This window comes from Onychostoma macrolepis, chromosome 21 (genome assembly GCF_012432095.1).
Source record: "Onychostoma macrolepis isolate SWU-2019 chromosome 21, ASM1243209v1, whole genome shotgun sequence".
Lineage (NCBI taxonomy): Eukaryota > Metazoa > Chordata > Actinopteri > Cypriniformes > Cyprinidae > Onychostoma > Onychostoma macrolepis.
In genome coordinates, this window is record NC_081175.1 from 4,330,915 (window position 1) to 4,357,188 (window position 26,274).

General features: G+C 35.9%; 1 protein-coding gene across 2 annotated transcripts in view; it reads right to left on the reverse strand.

The window, feature by feature from the left end:
• LOC131528450 (glucocorticoid receptor-like) overlaps positions 1-26,274 on the reverse strand; it is a 76,249-nt gene that overhangs the window by 26,557 nt on the left and 23,418 nt on the right. For both annotated transcript variants that reach the window (XM_058757570.1, XM_058757569.1), the window contains exon 3: positions 2,701-2,864. In XM_058757570.1, coding sequence (XP_058613553.1) covers positions 2,701-2,864 — 164 coding nt within the window. The remainder of the gene's footprint in view (positions 1-2,700; positions 2,865-26,274) is intronic.

Sequence of the window (26,274 nt, forward strand, 5' to 3'; positions counted from 1 at the left end):
TACTTTCACTCAAGTAATGGAGTTTGTACTTTGTCCGCCTCTGTACATACATACACACAAACAGATTGGGTCAAACGATTTATTAATTTAAATTCTGTTGGTAATAGGCACTAAAGCCAAAATAAATTTTGTGGCTTTCAATCTTCTTTTTGATCTGAATGGTGTGTGGAGGTAAAAGTTGTCGTAATCCTTACTGACATTGTCCATAATGATTACTGAGATGGCACATTCGGACGGGACTGAAATCACTGAGAAGCTCTGGTAATAATTACTTTGACCCCACGTCCCCATGTAAAACTAATACCGTCCGAATAGGGCTTTAGTGAGCACTTCTCCTTTGCCGAGATAATCCCATCCACCTCACAGGTGTGGCATATCAAGATGCTGATTAGACAGCATGATTATTGCACAGGTGTGCTTTAGGCTGACCACAAAAAAAGGCCACTCTAAAATGTGCAGTTTTATCACACAGCACAATGCCACAGATGTTGCAAGTTACATCCAACCGGCCTCACAACCGCAGATCACGTGTAACCACACCAGCCCAGGACCTCCACATCCAGCATCTTCACCTCCAAGATCGTCTGAGACCAGCCACCCGGACAGCTGCTGCAACAATCGGTTTGCATAACCAAAGAATTTCTGCACAAACTGTCAGAAACCGTCTCAGGGAAGCTCATCTGCATGCTCGTCGTCCTCATCGGGGTCTCGACCTGACTGCAGTTCGTCGTCGTAACCGACTTGAGTGGGCAGATGCTCACATTCGATGGCGTCTGGCACTTTGGAGAGGTGTTCTCTTCACGGATGAATCCCGGTTTTCACTGTACAGGGCAGATGGCAGACAGCGTGTATGGCGTCGTGTGGGTGAGCTGTAAAACTGCACATTTTAGAGTGACCTTTTATTGTGGCTAGCCTAAGTCACACCTGTGCAATAATCATGCTGTCTAATCAGCATCTTGATATGCCACACCTCAGAAGTGCTCACTAACACAGATTTAGACAGATTTGTGAACAATATTTGAGAGATATAGGCCTTGTGAGAACATAGAAAAAGTCTTAGATATTTGAGTTCAGCTCATGAAAAATGGGGGCAAAAACAAAAGTGTTGCGTTTATAATTTTGTTCAGTGTAATTACAAATTAAATTGGTTTTATCAAGTGATTTATTTCTTTATTTCTTTCCCCATTACATTTATTTATTTATCTATTTATTTATTTATTTTTAATTTGTGCAGGTTTGGTCCTCCATATACAGATGGTACATTAGATACAGTATGTCAAATGAGTGGATATTGTAGCTATGCAGTATACAGTATCTACTCTGCAGGTGGACTCGGGTTTCAGTATTCGGATGGAGCGTGTGTTAAAACAGGAGGGAATTTTGTCAGGGAGCCAAGCACATGAACTTTATTGCCGTGTGATCTTTTTCGAAACACATTCTGTACTCAAAACATACGGAAATATCTAAGCTCAAAGTCACACCTCTGCAGGAGACCACACTTTGACAATGTGTTTTTCCGGTGACTAAGGCAAACCTGATGATCTGTCTGCTAAGGTTTCAGAAAACTGATTGATGGAGTAGATCAAACAATATTCAAAGGATACTGATTAAAGTCACACTCTGTAAGTGCTGGTGTGAAAAAAAAAAACAGTGGGGTGAAGACCTCGATGAGATTCAAAGTATCATTTAAACAAAGCTGTATGTCTTGGAAAAGAAACAAATCAGAGATATTTCAGTCCCTGTACTAAGTCACTGATTTGTGACACTGACCATATGAAATACATTACACTAAAGGTCAGATGATCATGCTTTGACTGAAGCATGAAATGCCTTTGGGAACATTCTCAAATCCTGCTGGATAACATGGATCAGCATTGCTTCATCAGTGCTTATGATGGCAGTTTCTGCTGCCATTATATTTATTTTTAAAAATAAAAAAAATTAACTAGAAACATGCAAAACTGAAGCATTTATAATAATATTCCCTTGACCTTTAGACCCCCTGCTACTCATGCTTTTAAACACAAGGAGGAAATGGCTACTTACGATGACATATTGAGTGATTTCCATAATTATCCTAATAATAAATCCAACAATCGGGATATCAGAAATAATAACAGAACAATATACGAGTTAATATGATTAAATCAAGTCAATATAGCCATTTTAAGATTATTGGCTGATTATCTGAATTATTAATTTCAGTGCACATTTTCTGTTATTAAATAGTGCATGAAATATATATATATATATATATATATATATATATATATATATATATATATTTTTTTTTTTTTTTTTAATGCTTTTTGGATTTCATTGAATTTCAGCAATTTCCTTTGAAACGACTCATTTGCTACCATAAAATTACTAATAGTTTCCCTGCCTGTTTGATGTATTTCCTGTTGAAACAGGAGGTTGAGGCATTCCAAAAATAAATCACACTTTTAATATGACCTAACAGACATGGACTAAAGTCAAAAACTCAGTTCTGGGTTGCAAAATACCAGCCTTTCTGGTATCTGCCATCAAACACTATTCAAAATCTATTCGACTGGACAACCTTGACAGTATATGCAATTCCTTTGTTGTTCACTGCCTAATAAAATGAGATTCAAAGCATTTATCAGCCACTTTCCACTGAGTCAGCCCTACTGTCAAAACAGCAACAAGGAGTATATGTGTGTCCTGCAGGCTCACCCTCCACGGCTCTTTTGAAGAAAACCTTGCAGCTGCCACAAGTGAGCACCCCATAATGACATCCAGAGGCCTCATCGGAGCACACCAGGCAGATCTTATGGTTTCCACCGGGCTTGACTGATCCTGAAGGACTGGAGCTGCTCACTTCAGGCCTGGCCAAAGAGCTAGAACACAGAAATCAAAATGAATTTAAGACATTTCAAATTATATAAATATAATATATAAATATAAATACATAAATTGTATACAATCGCACACATTTAAAATCCTGATGTCCCCACAGAGTATTAAAATTAGCAAACATTTACACGACACCATTTTCAACTAAAAAACAAAATGTTTTTTAATGCATTTGGGGTGTTTTAGGGGCCTGAAAACAAACAAAAACAAAACAGTTATAATCTCAGTGTAAATTACAAAAACATTTTTTTTTTAAAGTAACATCGCCAACTACTAGTCAGGTGTGAATAGTACAGCTTTTTTGTTGTTTTCGTAGATCCGAACAGCGGTTGTTTCTACAATGTTGTCGGTAGGGTGACCACCCATCCCGCTTTTTGCGGGACAGTCGTGAAATTGGGAGCTTTGTCCCGCATCCCGCATTTCAAATATGTATTCTGTATTCTTTTTTCATCCCAGAAATTGAAATACCACAATAAGAAATACATTAAAACTGTGACTGGCATTTAAAAATCCATTTGCACAGACGTCATGTTCTAGCTGTGAAAATAACCAACCAATGCAGTCGTAGAGAGGGGTTTTTCCACTGATGACGACTGCGCGGACCTCATCAAGTGCTCGAGCACCACCAACGGAAATGGTGCACCACCAACGGAAATGGTGCACCACCAACGAACGCACAAGGAAAAACACGATATTCTCCTTTCATTTAAAAAAATTTCAGACACGACTTCTCATTTTAATAGTTTGTTTGAGGCGGTTTCTATGGCGTTATTTTAATGACAAGTGTCCAGAGCGCATTATTGTAATGCGAGAGCGCAACAAATGTCTCCGCTCGCAGGATTCTCTTCACCCTCACACAAAACAGATGCACTCGCTCTCTCGATTAGACATTAGGCCTATGTGTGCACGCTCAAAACTTATACTCTCTCCTGGATTTAATGTTGCCAGAAGCGCAACCTGGAGTGTGGGCAATGGGCATCCACCGGCAGAAACATAAATTGGCGCATAAGACAACGGATGTAATGTAAATCAGTATTTAAATAGCATAACAGTAGCAAATGTATCGGTCTCACACGTGTCCTCTAAAATCACATCTACTGTCCCGCAACAGATCTATTGCCAGGTGGTCACCCTAGTTGTCAGCAGTACACAAAATGTAAAAAAAAACAATTAAATAAAAGAAGGAAAAACGTTGTTAATACATTGTTGCCATGTAAACATTCACTTAGTATTTAAAGTAGTTTGCTTTTACCAAGTGAAATTTGCACCCAAGTAGACAAATTGGGCAAAACAAGATGAGAGTTTTATCCTCCCGTTTTATAGTTGATAATCCTACTTATAGAAGTTTTCCTTTCAGACAAAAAAAATAAATAAAAATCTTGGACTATTAAAATGAATCATTCAAGTTGATTTAGCAATGTAGTCACCCATTGTCCTGTAGAACTTAACTACAACTCTAATCAAAAGATTCAGGATCACTTGAAAAACCGCAGGCCAGGTGTCTTGAAGCAGGCTGGATATCAAATTTGCAGGACAGTGGGTCCGCAGGAGCCGGGTTCAAGACCTAGGTTTAGATCTGTGTTGTTGGTAGATTACACGCACCTAATTATCATCGGCTCCACTTGTTTGCATCCAAGCGCTAATTTGCCCTGCTCTTAGTAGATTGTGTTGATCATTATGGAAATGTGCTGGATGTGTGTGTGTGTTCTTTAATGTGTATAGTAGATCACCTGCAGATCTTTCCACACATGACCTTTTACCCTGTTTGGTAAATCTGACCCTGATTTGATTAAAATGTAGGGATGTACCAAAATTCTGACTGCTATTGATAAACTGATAATTATTTACATGTTACATAAACTATATACTTCATGTTAAATAGATTAAAAATAAATTAAAATCTGTCATTTTGCATGCTACAAGTGAATATAGGCATCAAATTTATCATTGCATATTCATAACATTATTACAAGTAGTAACAACATGATATTACATAATTCAACCTCCCCACTCCCTCTGCGGTCTCTTTAAAATGGGGTACCTAATGGATAGAAAAATTAAAAGAAAACCAAAGCCACAGGAATCATAAAACATAAATTCCAGCAATCAACAAAAAAAAAATAATTATAGAGCGTTAAGGCATTCATTCTGAGTCCTGATCGTCGTAAAGTCCAGATCTTTAATGTAGACATTTGTGCCAAGTTAAAAGATTTGTGTTTTCAATGATTAACTTCAAGTGAGTGTTAGATGAGGTATTGCATCTAAATATATAACATCAACCATTATATTAACAAATACACAATATATTATAATAATAATAAACAAGTAATATCAACTGACAACTGAAATTGTACCACTGTATCATGCGTACTTAGAGAAAAGAAATTTGTGATGTAATATATTTTTTTATCTTCACTCTGATTCCAGCCCAAACTCAAGTTGGAGGGTTTAAAACATGTTTGATATTCTGAGATGATTTACATCTCCTTTTTTCATGCATCTCCTAACAATGAGGCGTGTGTTTCTGTGTTTGCTGCATTCAGAAAGTCTGTGTTCCTCAGTCCCCCTGCGGTCACTAATTTTAGCCCTTAAAACTAATCTTTTATAATCAAAATGACATTTTTTCCATAAAAATAGCATTTATGTCTTAAAATGGCTTGAATATAACTCCCTTACCTCATTTAGTATATACTGATCCATGAATATGCTAACTAGTCCCCACCTCCACTTGGACCTGCTGCTCCACTTTCACTCAGTTAACTGAAGTAGTAAACAGAGTAGTACACAATGGCAAGTAGCAATATTGGATAAATAGTTGTTGGGAAGTGAATCTATGAGTGAATTCATGAATGTATCATAGACTAAAATGCGGGCAAATAGTGCTCCCTTTATAATCACTACTTTTTTTTTTTTTTTACACTTTGCTTGTTATAATGAGAGAATTCCCACACACATGTAGAACTAAGTACTGAACAAAACTGCAGCGTTTTGAGCAGTGAGTGTATTCTGACTAATTAAAGACCTCTGATTTGCCATTACGTTAAAAAATAAATAAATAAATAAATAAACACAATAGATAAGCCTGCGATTGGCTAAATTGCTCAACGCTGCAAAAACATGTTGTTAGGGCTGGAAAATAATTCAATATCAATATTTATTGCAAGGTTTTTTTTTTCTTTTTCTCAATAATGGTGACATGATTTTTTTATTATGTATTTCAAAAAGATTTTCCAAAAGGCTTTGACAGTTTGACATTGTTAAATAAACATAAGCACTGAACGCTGCAAAATCAAAACGTGGTGTGGGCGTTTTTATATCATTTTATCTTTGAAGGCAACCTTCTGTCTTCAGAACAGTTTCGATGGAATTTTCATTTTATCTGATATAACGGTGTTCAAGATAGGAGCACTGCTTTGTGTACAGCCGTTATCAGCAGGGCTGGAAATGGGGGGGACGCGGGGGCACGGAGGGGGGACGGTGTTTCATTTCCAACTGCTTAGGTTTATTTGGAAATTAAAGTGATTTCTATATTTTATCCATTCAAAAGCGATCCCAGTTCTGCATATAAACGTAGCGCTGTGTTTATGGTTCGCTGCGCAATGCTGTCTATTGCCATTTAATATCTGCAGACTGCAGCCAACAGAAATGCTCCTCTATCGCTGTGTGTCCTGCTCCTCACAGCACAGACCGTGAAGGCAGACTGCAGTTGTTGTCATTCATTGTAACAAACGAAGTGTAGAGACGATGTAAATAATATATTCAGTGTGCAGTGTAGAGAGCTTCATTCATTAAAATGGAAATTTGTGAGATAGCGATGAACGGAGGGTAACAGCTTTTTAATGATTATAGAGAGTTTGCAAATGTGAAATTTAATTTATACTACAGTTTATACATTTTTGATTTTATACAAAAGTTAATATTAAGTGACTTACATTTTAGGAACACTATTGTCTATTTTGCTCTATTTCGTCAACAAAAATATAGTTAAAAAACAAAGTCACAGCCTCTGCGCAAGTCTTTGACACAGCGCTGTTTCGTTTATGAATGAATCTTTGCTTTTGAACAAATCTAGTGAGTCAATGATTCAATGACCCATTCATAAAGAGAGTCACTTGCTTCGTTCCTAAACGAATCAGCCGTTGAATGAATGATTCAGTGACAAAGACAGTGACTTGATGCCACCTACTTGCAGTTTCTGTCTCATTTTTAAAGTATAGATTGAGTCATTTAAATCATTTAAATTTATATATTTAAAATATTAATCTCATAACATTGTTATTATGAGATGCATTAATGCCACCTCTGAGTCTTGTCAAAAATTTCTTAAATTCTGTAAATATTAATTTGTTGATGCTGATTTCATTTGACTGGAAACTTATTCTTCCTGATTGTTATTGTTATATCTTATTATTTTAATTGAATTTATTGTTTAGTTAAACATTTTTGATAAAAGTTTATACATCTAAATTTTTTGGCACAAAAGATGACATACATTTAATGAAGTTAGAAAAATGGCATTACAAAGAAAACAAAACAAACAAAAAAAACTTTAAGGAGTCAAATATCAATAGGAAGGTTAATTTCTGGGTCATTCCTGGGATTCGGTAATATTTCAGTCCCCCAGAGTTTCTAAAGTGGTTCACCAAAATGAATTGTTAGAAGCTTTTCATAAAACTTTGGGATGTCCATTATAATTAATAAAAATAATTATTGCATTTTTATATTTTTAACATAAAATAATGTCTTATATCTATCTTGAACCAAGCATTTTGTAATGTCCCTGAGTTTTTACTTAGAAAATTATTTGTGATTGTCTGTGATTTTTGGCAACAATGTAAGCATTTACTTGTGTTCCTTTCTTGTAAAAAAAATATTTTTCTAAAAAAAAAAAGCAGCAAAATATTTGATAAAAAACAGACTTTAAAGTCAACCCTGTCACACTAACCATTCTACGCCCATAATTCAGTCTCCACTCATATGCAACTTCATTCAGTTCTCTTTAATAGTGGTGCAGAAAATGGTTAGTAGTATCATACTTTTTGTTCATATTTCTGAGGCATGTTATAGTCAGGGAGGGTACTGAACTCAACCCCGTCATATAAAATTAAGATGGAAAATTATTACTTTTTTACAACATTTTATTTTAATTCATAAGTATATACAATGTGTTTATTTTATTGCTGCCATATATGTTCTACTCTCCTAGACTACATGAGGAGCAGTGGCCATAACCCCATCACAAATATACGTATTTCTCATTGTTACAGAGTTGTAAACTTGTGACAGGGTTGAGTTATTTGCTTAATTTATTAATAATTTTAATGAAAAAATATAAAATAGTCATGGTTTCAGTAAATATATATACTCCAAAATTATGACAACTCATATTTTTGTTTTAAATAGAATTTTTGACATAAAATGTCCACTTAAACGTTGACAAGCATCATACATCAGAAATTGCGCCCACATTTGCAGCAGAAAGACAATGTTGGCCATGCAGATATGTTGACCCAGAAACAAGGGGACAACATGAGAGAGAAACAAAACCAAAAATTTAAATTTAAGGCAATGTATCTCTTCAAATGTGTTACAGTCTTCAACCCCATTACACCTTGTCACATTAATATTTTTAGAAAAATATAGGGAAGACAATTAAGAAAAGTATTTATTGCTGATTACCATCTGACATGTTAATGGCTAAAACAAAATTGTGGTTTTAGTTAAAATTTTAAATTAAAAATATTTTTACAAAAATAAAGAGACCGTAAACACAATTTGTGTATTTTCAGCTTCAGTCCTATAAAATTGTGAAAATGATGATAAATGTTACATTTGTTATCATTAAATTGTTATCAGGGACACAAGAGCTTTAGGTAGATGTTTGTTTTATAACGATTTCTGTGTAAAATCCTTTTTAAACCAATCCCATTTTGTCCGTTACGGGGTTTAAAAAAAAAAAAAAGCTGGAAAAAAACTCAAATTGAAAAAAGGTCTTTAATGCCTGAGGTGGGAAAATGATATATTGAATACGATATATTAAAATATGATGAATATTTTTTGGAGGTTTGATATGTGCCTAATGATGTGGGGTATTCAGAAGTTGAATCACATGTAGTTGAAAAACATGTATATTCCAAGTTGAAATGTTACCGAATCACAGGAATGACCCTCCTGTCATTGATTAGAAGGTCTGTTCCTATTTATTTATTTATTTATTTTAAGTAGGAGCACTAGTGCTCCTGAAAAGAAATGTAAGCATAGAGTCCTCAAGAATGCAATATTAAAAACTAACTGCAAACGTTTTTGCAAAGTATTTTGTGCAAATTCACACACAACGTATCTTTAATTTGGCCAGAATTGCAGGTGCTTGTCTAAATATACAAGAAAGTTTAGAGAAAATATTAAATATGTTGTTAATAAATGCTATTATAGATTATAAAGTGTTTTATAATTAAATGCATCCGAAAAGTCATCTAAAATTACCATTATTAACCCCGCCCTGCCCCACCCTCCCCACTTTCCAAGCTAGAGTCCACCCAGTGAATTCTGGCCATTTCCACCACTGGTTACCAGGGAAACCACTGTTTCTGCCGCTCCAAAAGTGCCTCCTGCTGGCAGAGAATCAATATGCATTTTCAATGAGTCTGAGAGTCTTACGTTTAGGCCTATTTGAAGGTGATTTTACATTTCTTGTTTGTATGAAGGCTAAATACAAATAAAAGGTGAACATTAATTTATTTGTACTAGGGGTGTCCCCGAATAGTCGAAGATTCGATGCTTCGATAGGAGGAGCCTGATTCGACTCCCAATCTCACAGTCGAATATTCGCTGAGGTGTTATGATCATGCCATATTGGCTATATGGGGGTGCTCAAATGTCTGATTTCACATAGAACTACTGGTTTTCTCCCAATAAGTCAATATACAGCCTATTAATATAATATTGTAAATAAGAATCTGAAAAGAAAGAAGCTTTAAACTAATATTTTAGCGTGCGTGAATAAATCCAACCACCCCTATAGATTTAAGTTTCACTTTCCATAATCCGTGACCGACAGAGGAACATCTTGGCGTCAGGGATGTAAAACTTTAGCAAGACTCAAACTGACACAGGCAGAGTGAAAGACTGGATTTTTTCAATCAGGTAGGGCACAAGTGATTTCAAAAAATTTCAGCCGGTTTATATATATATTTTATCTCATATAAGACGAAAGCTACGCTGCAGTAAAGCGCTTCATTGTAGTACTACGGTGATTATCTCTTCAGCACGCAGCATGAGCAAAACAAACAACAATACAGAATATTAATAACTATGACTGGGACTGTCATATGCATACCATTATATTGAGAACACTATTATAATAAAACGCTGTGAATTTTTAGAGTTTAGACACTGTGTTTCTGCACGTTGTTGCGTGAAGAATGCGTCCACAAAAGGAATTCATTCAGAGCCACACAGACACATTCATGTTCATTCGGGGCATTCTGTGCAGATCACCTATAAGTTGTAATATTAACGTTATGTTGATCATCTTCAGCGCGCGCAACTCAAAGCAGAAATGCAGAACATAACTACTGTCATATACATAACGTTATAATGAGAGCACTATTGTAAAAAATGTTGTGAATTGGTTCCTGTGCATTAACATCAGTATTTATGACTGCCTGACTTGACTCTTGATAGGCTAATGTATTTTCCCCTCGCCCCCAAATATATGATTCAACAATCAGTCGACTATCGGCAAGATTCGAAAATTCTGATTCGACTATGTAAATCCTTAGTCAGACACCTCTAATTTGTACCATTTTTATTTCTAAAACATTATAAAGGTTTATAGGAGGAGCTTTCATAAACTTGGCAAATTATTCTTTTTTTTTTTTTTCAGAAGCCTGTAAGTACAGACATCCGTTGTGGCCACTCTTGGCAGTTTTTTTAGGCTTTTTTTAATATTGTTCATACCAATATCAGAATTATATTTTATCGACCGAAATACATACAGGTGCATCTCAATAAATTAGAATATCGTGGAAAAGTTCATTTATTTCAGTAATTCAACTAAAATTGTGAAACTTGTGTATTAAATAAGTTCAATGCACACAGACTGAAGTAGTTTAAGTCTTTAGTTCTTTTAATTGTGATGATTTTGGCTCACATTTAACAAAAACCCACCAATTCACTATCTCAACAAATTAGAATATGGTGACATGCCAATCAGCTAATCAACTCAAAACACCTGCAAAGGTTTCCTGAGCCTTCAAAATGGTCTCAGTTTGGTTCACTAGGCTACACAATCATGGGGAAGACTGCTGATCTGACAGTTGTCCAGAAGACAATCATTGGCACCCTTCACAAGGAGGGTAAGCCACAAACATTCATTGCCAAAGAAGCTGGCTGTTCACAGAGTGCTGTATCCAAGCATGTTAACAGAAAGTTGAGTAGAAGGAAAAAGCGTCGAAGAAAAAGATGGACTGGACTGAGGCTGAGGTCAAGGCATCAAGTGCCACACACACAGACGTGTCAAGGAATTTGGCTACAGTTGTCGTATTCCTCTTGTTAAGCCACTCCTGAACCACAGACAACGTCAGAGGCGTCTTACCTGGGCTAAGGAGAAGAAGAACTGGACTGTTGCCCAGTGGTCCAAAGTCCTTGTTTCAGATGAGAGCAAATTTTGTATTTCATTTGGAAACCAAGGTCCTAGAGTCTGGAGGAAGGGTGGAGAAGCTCATAGCCCAAGTTGCTTGAAGTCCAGTGTTAAGTTTCCACAGTCTGTGATGATTTGGGGTTCAATGTCATCTGCTGGTGTTGGTCCATTGTATTTTTTGAAAACCAAAGTCACTGCACCCGTTTACCAAGACATTTTGGAGCACTTCATGCTTCCTTCTGCTGACCAGCTTTTTAAAGATGCTTATTTCATTTTCCAGCAGGATTTGGCACCTGCCCACACGCCAAAAGCACCAAAAGTTGGTTAAATGACCATGGTGTTGGTGTGCTTGACTGGCCAGCAAACTCATCAGACCTGAACCCCATAGAGAATCTATGAGGTATTGTCAAGAGGAAAATGAGAAACAAGAGACCAAAAAATGCAGATGAGCTGAAGGCCACTGTCAAAGAAACCTGGGCTTCCATACCACCTCAGCAGTGCCACAAACTGATCACCTCCATGCCACGCCGAATTGAGGCAGTAATTAAAGCAAAAGGAGCCCCTACCAAGTATTGAGTACATTACAGTAAATGAACATACTTTCCAAAAGGCCAACAATTCACTAAATTTTTTATAAAAAATTTTTTATTGGTCTTATGAAGTATTCAAATTTGTTGAGATAGTGAATTGGTGGGTTTTTGTTAAATGTGAGCCAAAATCATCACAATTAAAAGAACCAAAGACTTAAACTACTTCAGTCTGTGTGCACTGAATTTATTTAATACACAAGTTTCACAATTTGAGTTGAATTACTGAAATAAATGAACTTTTCCACGACATTCTAATTTATTGAGATGCACCTGTATAGAAATAGGCCTATATTGTGATATTAATTTTGGCCATATCGTCCAGCCCTACAAAAATGCCCAACAATAGTGTTTGCCTGATGAATTAGCACATGGTTTGTCTTCACGCACTTTAAAAACACCTGACAGACATACATGCAAACAACATTACAAACTTGATATTTACCACAGGGGTTTTCTAAAATCTAGTCAGATTTAAAAATGCATGTAGAGTAATCCAGCCTTTAGCGTTCAACATGACGCCATCTGAGGTTAACACTACTAATTAGCTGGCAGGAGATGCTCACGACAGCTAATAATCATTGGCGGCATAGTGCCACGAAGTCGCTGGTCATCAACAACTGCTGGAGCGATTTCACTCTCCCAATACAGCTTCATTTGTGCTGGTTTACCTCTTTGATGATCTGCTTTTTGGTATTACAAATCCCTGACACCTTCTCATGTAACCAGAACGGTCTCGCAGGTTAGCCAACATGCCACACGCTGCCATATTTAGCTCCCATCTGCAAGAACACATTAAGCCATTTGTCTGCTGATCGACAGGCTATTCAGAGCAGAGAAATACGCTGTTACAAATGAGTAATACCTTCCCACCCATGCAAAGAACTACACCGATTGCAATAAGGGTTTCAGGTTTCAGAATACTGTAATACCAGGCCCCATGTTTAGCTCTCATGAATTCTATTCTCAAGCCCAACAAGTCTGACCTAAAGTTAGGTCTGTAGTTCGACTAGAAGGGTAACTAGAAAGATGACACCGGTTATAAACCGGCGAGGCAGGCTGGACATTTGATGTCAGCCGAAATCACTTACTCTAGGGACTGCAATTCATGTAAAATGAGTAGTAGGATGAGCGATCATTTCCTTTATGATTTTGTAAGAAATCATATCTTCACAAAGGCTACTTGTTTTGCCTTTAGATTTTTTCTTCATTTAGTCTTGCTCCTTTAACCTCAAAAAGGTGTGCGTTTGTTTTACTACTTTATTGTTCGATTGTTTTACTTTAAACCTTTTTCTTTGGCTAGGAATTGACATATGCAAAGTGCCCTAATAAATCTTAAATAGTCAAAATTGTCTCTCCAAAACTGTTGCTTTAACTGTGTAAAAGTAAAAATGTGCAGTGGCTAAGTTAAGCAGCTTTTTTTCTACTGGGTGAATAATCTACTTTATTTTCCATTATCCATTAATGTTAATAAATCCCATAATTCATTAACGTTATTAAATGTTTTTTTTTTTTTTAATTGCAAAACAATTAATTACAGTTTTAATGCAGCTTACACACTGACAGAAACAAAATTATATTCAAATTAACCAGAAGAAGAGCAGTTTTCAAAAGGTAGTATTATGAAAGCAGAACTAGTATAACTGCCACATTATGTACAGTAGTAATATTATTTGCTCATGTTTTAAAGTTATGTCAGCAGTAATTTCTAATAATAAACAAACAAACAAGGCCTGCAACGCTTCACACTGCACAAGACAAACATCATAGTCTGCACTGATGCTACACATATTATTAGAAAAACTGATCTTTTGGTTTGCATATATTAAGTTTCAAATAAAAACAGAAGATCATTTGCAAATGAAAAGCAATATAATGCGCTTTCCCCAGCAAAATGTATTGAGCATGCTATAAAGATTACGTCATAATGATTTAATTTCTTATTTTCTTAAGTTAAAATTTAGCTTATTCTGTACACATGCAATTGTATTAATAATAATCTTTGAGTAAACTATAAAGAATTCATTTAACAGCAGAATACATCACATTCAGTATAAGAAACAGCTGATTGAATTGTGTTGTGATACTTAAGCAGGTCTGTGATTAGAGTGTCCATGTCAACCCAAGTTAGTATCTCATGTGTTTGCACCAGATCTGTCATTAATATATTTTTCCTGGTTTGCACATGGTGATATTCTGCTGCCGCACAATCAAGAAATTATTCTAATACTGAGAGTCCTAATCAGACGCTGCCAATCCGAGGTTGTGCCTGCAGGGTTTGTTTTGGGGTTTTTTGGGATGTTGAATTGAGCTCCGTCCAGCAGGTGGTGTGTGACTGTCTGTCTGTCCTCTTCTTGACATATTTCCTTCAACTCTCAGCTTGCACAACAGTCCTATGAGAATCTGAGATCTTTCCGGCGCAAACACACACACATCATGAGAATGCAGTTCCATGACCTCAGCAATTAGTTGCCACCTACTTGTTTGCAGGCTGAGCAGAAAAGTGAAATGATCATAACCCAGGCCTGTGCTAACTAAACACTTCAAAACTTTAACTATGAGCTACTGAAGTGTTTTGGCAGCACTGATGATAAAAAAAAAAAAAGCAAATTCATTAGTGCCTCCGCAAAGCACTTCCCAGACTGAAACGCGCCATTGCGTTTAAATAGTAAGTCTCTGAGGGCTGAACGTAGCGCTGGGCACTACAGCAGGTTGTGTGTTTCTTCCATAGGAACTTTATGGCCATTTTTGGCACTGTAGACTCCCTTTAGTCATTTTTCACACTCTCACTAGTTCATTTAATTTGCTGTTGAAATCTTGCATTGATTTTATGTACCCTAAATACACTATATTAAATAATATTTAACAGCTTGATTTGGAATGGTGTACAAAAACTCACCTGCTAACAAGTATGAGATATGACTCATTTCAAGTAAGTTGTACTATTTATTTCAACATACCTATTGGTGTTCATTTACATTTATTTTTTAATAAGCAGTAATAAACAGGAACAGATGCTCTATTGACACAAACTGTCATGCCACATTAAAAAGCATCAAAACTATGTGTATTGCTTGAATTTTGTAAAACTGACAGAATTTGATGGCTGATACTCGAGATATCAAAAGCAACAAAAGACAAAGCTTATTGCGATTATTGGATGGGAGGCACACTACAAATAATATTTAGCTCACGCATCAACAGAAACATTTCGGAACAGCAGGGGAAAATTTTTTTTTTTTTTTTAATGGTGGTTTACTGAACAAGTTGCTCTTTCTTTAAGAAAATAACTGTTGAATACAATAATTGAATGTATTTAGTGATAAAAATCTACCTCAGCTTATGCTTAAAACTATAGGGAGCCCTTTTACATTATAAGGTTTCAACCAGGCCTAACAACTTAACCCAAACTTAAATTTAATTACTATTTATTTTTAAATAGATGATCAACACTCAACTTAAAAAAAATAAAAATAAAATGTATGCAAACATGTAAATTGCACATAATGCAGAGTTTTTAAATTAACTTGTAAATAATAGAAGTTCTAGGTTATTTGTTAAAATATATTGAATTACACACTGGCTGTCATAGCATGATTCATAACAGATTAATTTAAACATACATTAAATAATTAAAGACTAACAGGCTTAGTAAAATATAATGAGTATATGGTACAATATTTGGCGAAATGCTCCTCCCTTGACTTCATTTCTCTAGTGAACTAACAAGCTGTGGACACTGATGACTTGCTGAGGTAAATGAAATGCTATGTGACATTTTATTTCCACGGTTGAAACACTGATTGAGCGATTACATGAGGCATGAGATGTTCAGTCATGTTTATTCGAGTTAAAACCAGTAGTACAGAGGAAGGAATGATGGCATTCACTCTGCGGCGAGTGACAGCTCAGACACGAGTCAATGCTTGTGTTGTGTTTATACCAGCACGTTTCTGAACCGTCCCAGAAGTGGCTTTCCAAGGCGTTTATACAGCGATCTGTCATGCCACATCAAAGATTGTCAAAACGCCATTTATTATTTGAATTTCCTGAAAATTATTTATTTATTTATTTTAAATACTGTATTCGTTCGGTACACATGCGTACCGAACCGAAAGACCCGTACCCAAACGGTTCGGTACAAATACGTGTACCATTACACTAGAGCTGCAGCGATTCGTCGACGTCATCGATTACGTTGATTATAAAAATACGTCGATTAGCATGGGATGCATCGCACTTTTTAGCCACGCCCATTGCGCGAGTCTGCAGTTATCCCTACTTAAGACTGTTTTTCTGCAATGTTTAACACAAAACAAGACTCTAGAGCAGAAGTTAAAGGCTAGTATGGCAACATCACTTCATAGAGTTGCATTCATAGAGCATTTTATTATTATACGACCGTCAGAACCGCATATAAATATAGCCAAACTGACGCCTTTACATGTCAAGATCCAACCGCATTCTCGCATTCAAAGCTGTGCTGAATGAACGGAACGGAACAGCACGGGACATCAAGTTGCCTATATAATCATGACGGGTTTAATTCACCCACAGAGACGGAGAAGGAGAAGGAGAAATGAATCGCGTTCATCTGAAGATCCACTGGAGCTGCCATCAGTGCCGTGGGCGCGATCGCGCGAGCTCTGAGACGCGCGCACCAAACGCGCTCTCTGCACTCGCTAACTAAGCATTTAAAGTCATTGTTAGTTGTTTAACTGTGATGGATTGGACAAGCCTCGACTGGGCTCATTTATTTAAAAACGGGCTGTCAACTGTGATAAAACATCCTGGTGTTATGACGCCATTTTTGATTCTGTCGCTCTAGTGTCCTGAATGCGGTTGTGACTTCAGCTGTTCATTCATACAGAGATGTATTCAAGCAGATGTTTTAATCTGCTGAATAAATAAAACATTTCAAGTCTCTCACCTGTAAGCAACTGCTGTCAGTCCCAAACAGTAACTGTGAATGCAGCCATAAAGTGCATTTCTATTGTTTGTATTGCATCACTGCCCTGTTATTCTCTCTTTTTTCTTTCTTTCTTTCTTATTATTATTTATTTCTTGCTTCCCTTTCCTTTTCTCTCTTTTCTTGTTATTTTTTCTTTCTTTCATTTGTATTTTTTATTAGTTATTTATTGTTATTTTATTTTTTCTTTCTTTCTTTCTTTCTTTCTTTCTTATTATTATTTATTTCTTGCTTCCCTTTCCTTTTCTCTCTTTAATTTTTATTTTGTATCAATTATTTATTATTATTTTTATTTATTTCTTTTTCTCTCTTTTCTTGTTATTTTTTTCTTTATTTATTGTTATTTTATTTTTTCTTTCTTTGTCATTTATTTTTGTAAAGTATTAATTATGAGAAAATGTTTGAATAAAATATTAAAAGATATAGCAGAAGTTACTGTTATTATTTAATGATAGTTTAACTAAAGAATTAATCAACTGATAAGAAAATAATAAATAGATTAATTGAAAAATAATCGAGAGATTAGTCGACAATAAAAATCATCGTTAGCTGCAGCCCTACATTACACCCTACTGTGAACCCATGCCTATGCCTTTTTTCAGCCATTTTCACTTATTCATTTGTTATCTAAACTGAAAATTAAAATCAGTCAAATGAAATAAAGTACCTTTCATTTGTAAAGTACTTATTCATCTATGGTACACATGAACCTACATGTGATCCCCATTTTCTATATGAGGCCATTTTCCCTTCTCTTTTACTATTGATTTTTGGGAGACATTCCTCACAGCAAGACATTAAAAGATACTCTTCTCCCAGAACCAAGCACACACGCAGCAGAACACACACGCTCTTCTGTGACACATCCTGAGATTCCTCAAGAGGAATGTTTTAAAACATTTCTCGCAAGCTAAACTTGTACCAAAACTACCAAATGAATCTTTGGGAAATTGGACCTGACATGTGGCATACAGTTGGTGCATTCACAGAAATGTGCCGCTCCTCTCAAACTCAATTCTCTGACTTATCAGACACAAGTAAGAGCCATGTGTTTAATAAATTATAATCACATTAGCCTTTTGCCTGAGGCAAAGTGTCTGATCCTAACAGTGCCTTAAACAACTTGCTAATGTGCAAAAACAATTTTGCAGCTATTAGAACCAAAACTTCAATTTTAAAAACCCCTAACAATTTAAGAGTCCTTCTGCAGGACCTTTTTAAAAAATTTTTATCTTCAGCAAGTGGATAAGTGGTAAATAAAATATTCTAATGTTACATGTGAATTTTTGGTCAAGTGGAGGGGCTGTTATCGCTGAGACTGCTCGTCTGACAGGAAAGGCTTGATTCAAAACAGTCATGTTGCTACACAAAATTCCTGATACGTCCCATTAAATCACAGCTCTGATTGCTGTAGAGTGCAAAGATGCAGTTCATGCATTTCACGCATTTCACATTTGCAAGTGAACATGACTGCGTGGGAATGTGAAATATTATTGGGGTGACATCTGAATTAATGTAGTACAATCAGGATAAAAAACTCCTTCATTCAGCTGTTTTTTTTTTCAGTATCTTGAACACTGTGCTTTTAAAGCAGCATGTCACTTTTTTACATTTTAAAAACACAGTTTGACTCTCGAGACCCCGACTTCTCCAATTACCTGCACAGTGTAGTCATCGAATGTAAGGCTTTTTAAGACCTTTTTGTTTTTCAAAACCTGTATAAATAAATAACAGCATATTTCCTTTAGGGTTGGGAGCTGACATAAATAATAATTTGTTGGAGTTAGGTCTGTTGATGAGCAGAATAATCGATTAAAACTAATTGCATTATTCACAAATATAATTTAAAAGATAACTTAAAATAATTATTGTGTTAAATAAGAAAAGTATTGAATGAATGAATAGAAGTAGCTTCAGAAAAAAAAAATTGATTTAAAAAAAAAAACTTTTAAAAGCAACAATGTAGACATAACATTGTTTTCAGAGGCTGCATCTGAAGTGGCATTTAGGTATATTTACATTCTGTTCAGAGGCGACATAAGTGCATTTATTACATTGCAACATGTATGGCATAAATAGCGCTAGGAAACGTTTGATTTTCACCTAAATTGGATCAGACCATGTTAAGACAATGCTGGGAAAAAGTTACTCAAATATTTCAAATATTATTATAACTCCTCTCATTACAAGCCTGACCAGAGGGTATGTGCATCGTTTCGGCATAGCGCCAACTACTGGTCAGGAGTCATTTTTGTTCATAACTTCTAAACATTTGGCCAAAAATCATGAGATTGGTCTTGTTAGGATCGATGTGGCATCAAGCGATACCCAGTCTGCTATATTTTATGAACGCTTAGATGTACATAAATTTGATTCTTGTGGATTCGGCATCATGCCCTAAAGAAACCTATGAAGTTCTGTGTCTTTAAAAGATATCACAAAAACGCTTACAGTTTTTGTGAATTTTGTGCGATGGCAATACTACATGCATTTCGACAGTCTTTCGTTTTGTCAAATGCATCAAAGTAAATTATGAAAGTAAATAACTTAATTTAGCAAATATTGTCTCGTAGTGGAAAAGATCATTTCTGTCACTGCTGTGAACTGAATATCACACAAAATCCCAGAAAATATAGACATATCTAGACAAAAATATAGACAACATACATGTTGTATCGGGAAATATAAATGTTGGAAGTCTTCAAAAAATGAAGTTTGCCTCTAAAAATTGGCATCAGTGCTCCTTAACAGAAATGTCGAGACCTGAGTACAATGTTCACTGGAGTCTAGCCAATGTCACATACATATCACATGTGTTGGGACTGATAGAGGGCAGGGCCTAATGTTTGACTTCCCCAGAGGAGAAGACATCAGTTGTTTGGCCCTTTGAGTGAAAAGAGTTCTCACGGGTCTCACTGAAAGAGTCGGAGAGTCTGTTTTCTTCAGCTGCAGAGCCCTGCCCTATCTTCCTCCCTTAGCATTCACTCCAACTCAGAGGTGCTTATATAATATCTAAAATTATGGATACCTAGAATTATAACCATTATGGCTGTACTTGCAAAGCCTGAGCTCAGCCAATCCCGCTACACATGAAAAATAAAAAGGAGGTCGCACAGATCATGGGATTATCCGATTCATCCACCCGGGGAAGGTCAGAAACACACATTTCGGTTTCATTTTTTCTCTTTGCACTCTTGTGGCCCCCCCTTTTTTCTTTTGGCAAGGGATCATAGTGTCATAAATGGTGCTTCTGTCAACTCTCACTAATGTTAACAAATAATAAGTTCTGGACTGAAAATAAAATCACTGTTAAGAATAATTTAAGGAATAGTTCACCCACAATACAAATCTTGTCATTATGTACTACATACACATGTCGTTCCAAACCTGTGTGCGGTTACTTTTTAAGTGTAACACAGAAAGAGTTTAATGCTCTTTTCAAGCTCCACAATCAACCATTTCGTAATTTTGAATAAATTTGTATTCTCTTTAGTCAGTATTACAGTATATATCTGCACAGTTTGGTATGTTAATTTAAAGATTGCTACTATACTGTAGTGCCATTATTATAATTACAGGCCAATATTAACAAGCTAAATATAATTATTATTATTATTATTATTATGGACAATAAATGCCAATTTTACAATTCTAAATTATTCTGTATAAATAAATTAATAAACCACTAAAAAGTAAAATCTGCTAACATCATACAAATGTACAATATGAAAAATGTAATATTAATTTTGAGATTTGCTAAATATTACATTTAGCTGTATACAGGTGCATCTAAAAAAATGTGAATATTATGAAAGTTCTTTTTTTTGTAACATTTCAAAAAGTGAAACTTTCTTATATTCTAGTTACAAAAAAAAAAAAAAACTTTTTCACGATATTAAAACTTTTTGAGATGCACCTGTAATTAAATGATTTGTGTTTTAAAGATGAATTTAAAGTGAGTGTTACATGATGGCAAATGTATGTATATGTAAAAATACTGGAAAAATATCATGCACAAATAAATGTAAAATATTGTTTGATATACATCCAATATCAGCCGATGCAATATATTAGTAAATCTAATTTCGGGTGATAATCTATATTTACAGCTCATTTCCATTTATGCATTTGGCAGATGCTTTTATCCAAAACGACTTGCATTGCATTCAAGGTATACATAACCTTGAACCACTTACCATTGCAAGCACCATGCTCTACCGTCTGAGATACAAGAATGCTGGATATAGTGGCAATATATCATGCCTCAATACCGTAGCTAGCTGAACAAATTCACATTAATAGCAGCCAATACAGAACTCTCAAGAGAAAAGAACTTCCACTTCCACTCATGCTGAAGTTTGCACGTTTTATGTTCATTCTCTTTAGCCAATAAAGCGTGATTAGCCAAACTTGCCATGTTTCTCATTACCACTAATTTCCAGAGACGCTGCCAACAGAACACTGAGCTTTTATGCTGCTATCACAGCTAAATATGAAACCATTTGTCATTCATTACTGAAGAGTGTGGCCTAAAACGATCATGCATTACCTTCAGTGACTCACTGTCTGTTTTGTAAAGTTTAATAAATGCGTCTATTAGTCCTCCACAACTCTTGATCAAGAATTTAAATGCAGAGGGCATGACAACAAACCCCACAGTGTCCCTATTGTGCATCCCAATTTGCGTCCGGAACGCTGAAGAATGAGCCTTCTGTTTTCTTCACAGTCTTTATGTTCAGGAATATAATTTGAACTCATCGCTGAGTACCATCTGACCTTGCACTTGCTAAACTATTTTAGGCCCTCTCTGGATGCATCAATCTCTTTAAGCAATGGCATTCACCAATGTGGTGTCCTTCGCATATGTAATGCTATGAAAGATCTTTGAACTAAATTAAGTGGATAATCAGTCATGCTCTCATCAAATTGAATCAGATGCATCCCCTGTGCTAACCACTGATGGTGCAGAGAAAAAAAAAAGAAAGTTAAATAAAATAAATAAAAAATCTGACTTGCTAGCTTTGCTTGAAAGCAAAGTTATCCCAGCTAAATAAACTTGGCAAAGGCTCTTCGACTGCCATTTGAGATAATAATAACCGAAATAATGGCTTGAGACTTGGTGATATGGTTCAAAAAATTTTTTTTGCTATGCTGGTTGAAAGTGTCTTCACATCCTGATAGCAATCAAGCTTTATTATTGTAATATTATGCGCTTTGAACTGTAAGGTTTTCTCACCGGTGAATGAGACATGAGGTCATTCAATCCTCCACCAAGGCCATCTCTCATTATGTCACTGGTTACCCTCTTGTCTGCCTGTGCGCATTCATGTGTTTTGAGGAAGCGTGGCTTTGGAGAGTAATTAGCAGGGAGAGTGGGAACTTATGCTTTCAAAGCTAACTTGCTATTGCTAGCCGAAATCACCTACCCTACCTTTAATTAATTAAAAAAAAAAAAAAATCTGGGGCCAGTTTTACTTAACAGGGCAAATTAGCGTGAGAGCGCAATTTCAAAACAGCGCAGATGGGAGTGGAAATTTCTGCGGGTGATTTACTGACAATGCGCAAAATTAAAGAACGCAACATCTCATTTCTATAATGACCATCGCAATATACCACATGCAGCGCAAATTAGCGCAAGGATATGTTCAGATTCAGATAATGTGTTATTCTGGCATTCCAAATAAATTAATAATTAATAAATTAATAAATTTAAAAATCCTCTCCCTTCTACCACATGCGCTCTGTTCTCTACGGTGCTCTCAAGCGCAAAATAGTTTAAGACATGCTTTTTTGGGCGTTAAATAATGGTGTCAATACCAGTAATTTGATGAAACATTAGTAAATCGTGTTGCATGATTCATTTTAATACTCTGCCATAAATTTTGCGTCTCCTTCAAATGCATATTCAATAAGGACAGACACAAAAATAACTGTATCCATGTCTTCTCAGCGCTAAATCTTCACTGCGCGTCTTTAGTAAATCCTGACAGTAATATTTAAACGCCAAAAGACGGTTTGCACTGGTGCAAGCTGTTAGTCAATCCGGCCCGCTGAGTTTAGTTCACGGTGCCATTTCTGAGTGCCGTATTTGAATCTTTATCTGAAAAATATACTTCAGAATTACAACAGAACATAAATTTTCATTGAAAATATTGTGCCAAAAATGAAAATCCATTTCTCTGAAAATTCTGGTCATCAATGGGTTAGAACAGAAGAGACTTACTCCACCGCATTTTATTGCAAAGCTGCATGTTGAATGCAGCAGCGGGTCTTTGCTTATGTCATCAGTAGCCTATCACTGCACCGCTATTACTACAGAAAGTCCACAGTTCCATGTGAGTCATCAATCTTTTAGCACATCTGTAGAATCACGTCAGAACGATAAAATGAATGAACACAGTAACAGATAAACAAAAGGCAGAGACAGCACAGGCTTCTTTGCAAAATGGCTTCGGCTTCCATTTTACGGTCTTGACACAGAGACAAATATCTGCAGTACGGCACGAGGCAGGCCAAGGGCAGTGCGGTGGGCCAGCCGACAGCTAGTCGTGACTAAGACGCCGGAATTTTACCTCCATAACACCTTTCTGAAAGCTCAAGGCCGCATACGTTGGTTACACCTAGTGAGGCAGAGCACCTAAGCACAAGCGCTTCCTCACATTCCCATTAAAATTCAAGCTCTGACATTTTCAAGGGCTTTTCTGTAGGTTGTGGTGACACTTCTATCGTTCCAGCTTGCAGAAAAGCAGGGTGAATGTTCAAATGATGCTGCTTTTCTCTACCACAGGGCAGCAATAAAAGAATTCATGGATTGGGTGCAGAGAAGCCAATTCGATTAACACCTGACACGTCCTCACAGTTAAAGCAGACGAATGGTTAGGGAGTCGGTGGACGCTGCCATTTCCTTGTCCATTTTATACGATTAGCCTTCATTTAGAACATTACAGCTGCAGCGAAGCTAATGGTAACATATTGTTTGTACACATCTGACAGATTAAAGTAGCCAGACTCAGACTTCTGTGCACTTTTATTCCTCCGCATTTCGGAGATTTACGCAGCTGTTGGTTTCTTGCTTAGAAAAATAAAGAAAGTAAATGCTCTGTGTGGTGCTCTTCAGATCCTCGCTAAAGAACAAATCGATGTTCAAAGCTTGCAATCTAGGTTAGGTAAACAAAAAAGGGAAAAATGTGTGTGGGGAGCAGAAACACTTTTTCAGAGAATAGTCATGTGAGAAAAAGTAAACAATTCAAGGAAAATGCTGATCTGAACTGCAAAGAGAAAAAAATGTGCGAAGAACAAATTGTGTGATAAAAGAACAATTATAGAAAGGCAAAACAATGTAATGTAGCTTTTTTTTCAACTGATAAAACTTACGTTTCCAATAACATGATTTAAAATAACTTTAACATGCAGTTTTTAGACTTTACTCCCGAATACATGCAGTTCATTTAGTCATCAGTTTTCTCCACAATGTAATTTCTCTGACATGCTACTGTCAGCTTTATTTGATGATTGATTCATCGCGAATTCTCTCCTATGTCATACTCCGATGTTTTATGAGCATGTGAAGTAAATGGAATGAAAGACATAGAATGTAGTGCATGTTAGTTGCTTGTTTAAGAGCATGATGTAAGTCCACATTCCATACTAAGAAACTATACATCTAAATCACAGGTTGAGAGCTGTACTTCTAACCACACAACTTTACGATGTTGTTCTTCGGAACTATGTTTTCGGGAAATATGGAATCGCTGAACTAGATGATCGGGCTGGAGCTGCACTCATTTTTAGGTCCTGCCTATCTAAATATTCAAGTGATTTTTAAACCATTTAAGTTCAAGATGCGTAGTTCTCATTTGCAACTTTTTGCACTTGAACTGACAAATGCTTACAAAATTGTGTCAAAATGCATGTCTTGGCGAACATCATCATAAATACAGCCAGTTAAGCTAATTAAACCACAAAAGAAAAAGAGAAAATCACACACTGCTTTTGACTGAACATTTTTTGTAACTTTAACAAGAATATTTTTAATTTATGTGTGACCCTGGACCACAAAACCAGTCTTAAGTCGCTGGGGTATATTTGTAGCAATAGCCAAAAATACACTGTATGGGTCAAAATTATTGATTTTTTTTTTTTTTTATGCCAAAAATCATTAGGATATTAAAGTAAATATCATGTTCCATGAAGTTATTTTGTAAATTTCTTACCGTAAATGTATCAAAACTTAATTTTTGATTAGTAATAGGCATTGCTAATAACTTCATTTGGACAACTTTAAAGGCGATTTTCTCAATATTTTGATTTTTTTGCACCCTCAGATTCCAGATCTAATAGTTGTATCTCAGACAAATATTGTTCTATCCTAACAAACCATACATCAATGGAAAGCGTATTTATTCAGATTTCAGATGACGTATAAATCTCAATTTCAAAAAATTCACACTTAAGACTGGTTTTGTCATCCAGGGTCACATATAGTGCAGACTATGCAGTGTTATTCTGCATTTGATTCAATTTCTGTTCTTACATTCTACTGTAAGCCCTGCCTGAAAATCATAAATTGAATAGAAAACATGAATCGAACTATCAGCCTAATAAATAAAAAAATTTAAATTCTTATCATTAAACCCAGGAATGGCTTACTTATAGTCTCTGCATGTTGAGCTGGGATGCACTTTTAGATCACCTTTATATTGTAAAATGTGTAATCTGCTGTTACCGAGAAATCAGGAAGAGCATAAATCCCTAGCAACAATTACATGCTCGAAAGGAAGCGTCTGCAATTTATAAATTCTTGGACACCTGCCATGGTTAAATAAAGTGCACACAAAAGGGGAGTGGTGTCTTCCAGACAAAACGGCTCAGAAGCCTCTGAGCTTGCAAGGTCTAGCAAGTGCCCAGAGCTTTCAATGCCAACAACGCTTGAAAACAAAGCAGCAGAACACGGTGATACGGAGGGGGCGTGTAAAGCCAATTTGACACCTGTTAGGTGATATAGGGATTTTTTTGTCCTACTGCGTGACATGCTATTCTCACATGTGAAACTAATTCTTAAATTACCTGATAAATTGATAAGATATACATAAATAATACATAAATAAATAAATAAATAAATAACAAATAAAAATCAATCAATAACATGGGAAGGGGTGTCTAATGTAAATATACAACATCCAACCATAGACCACTTC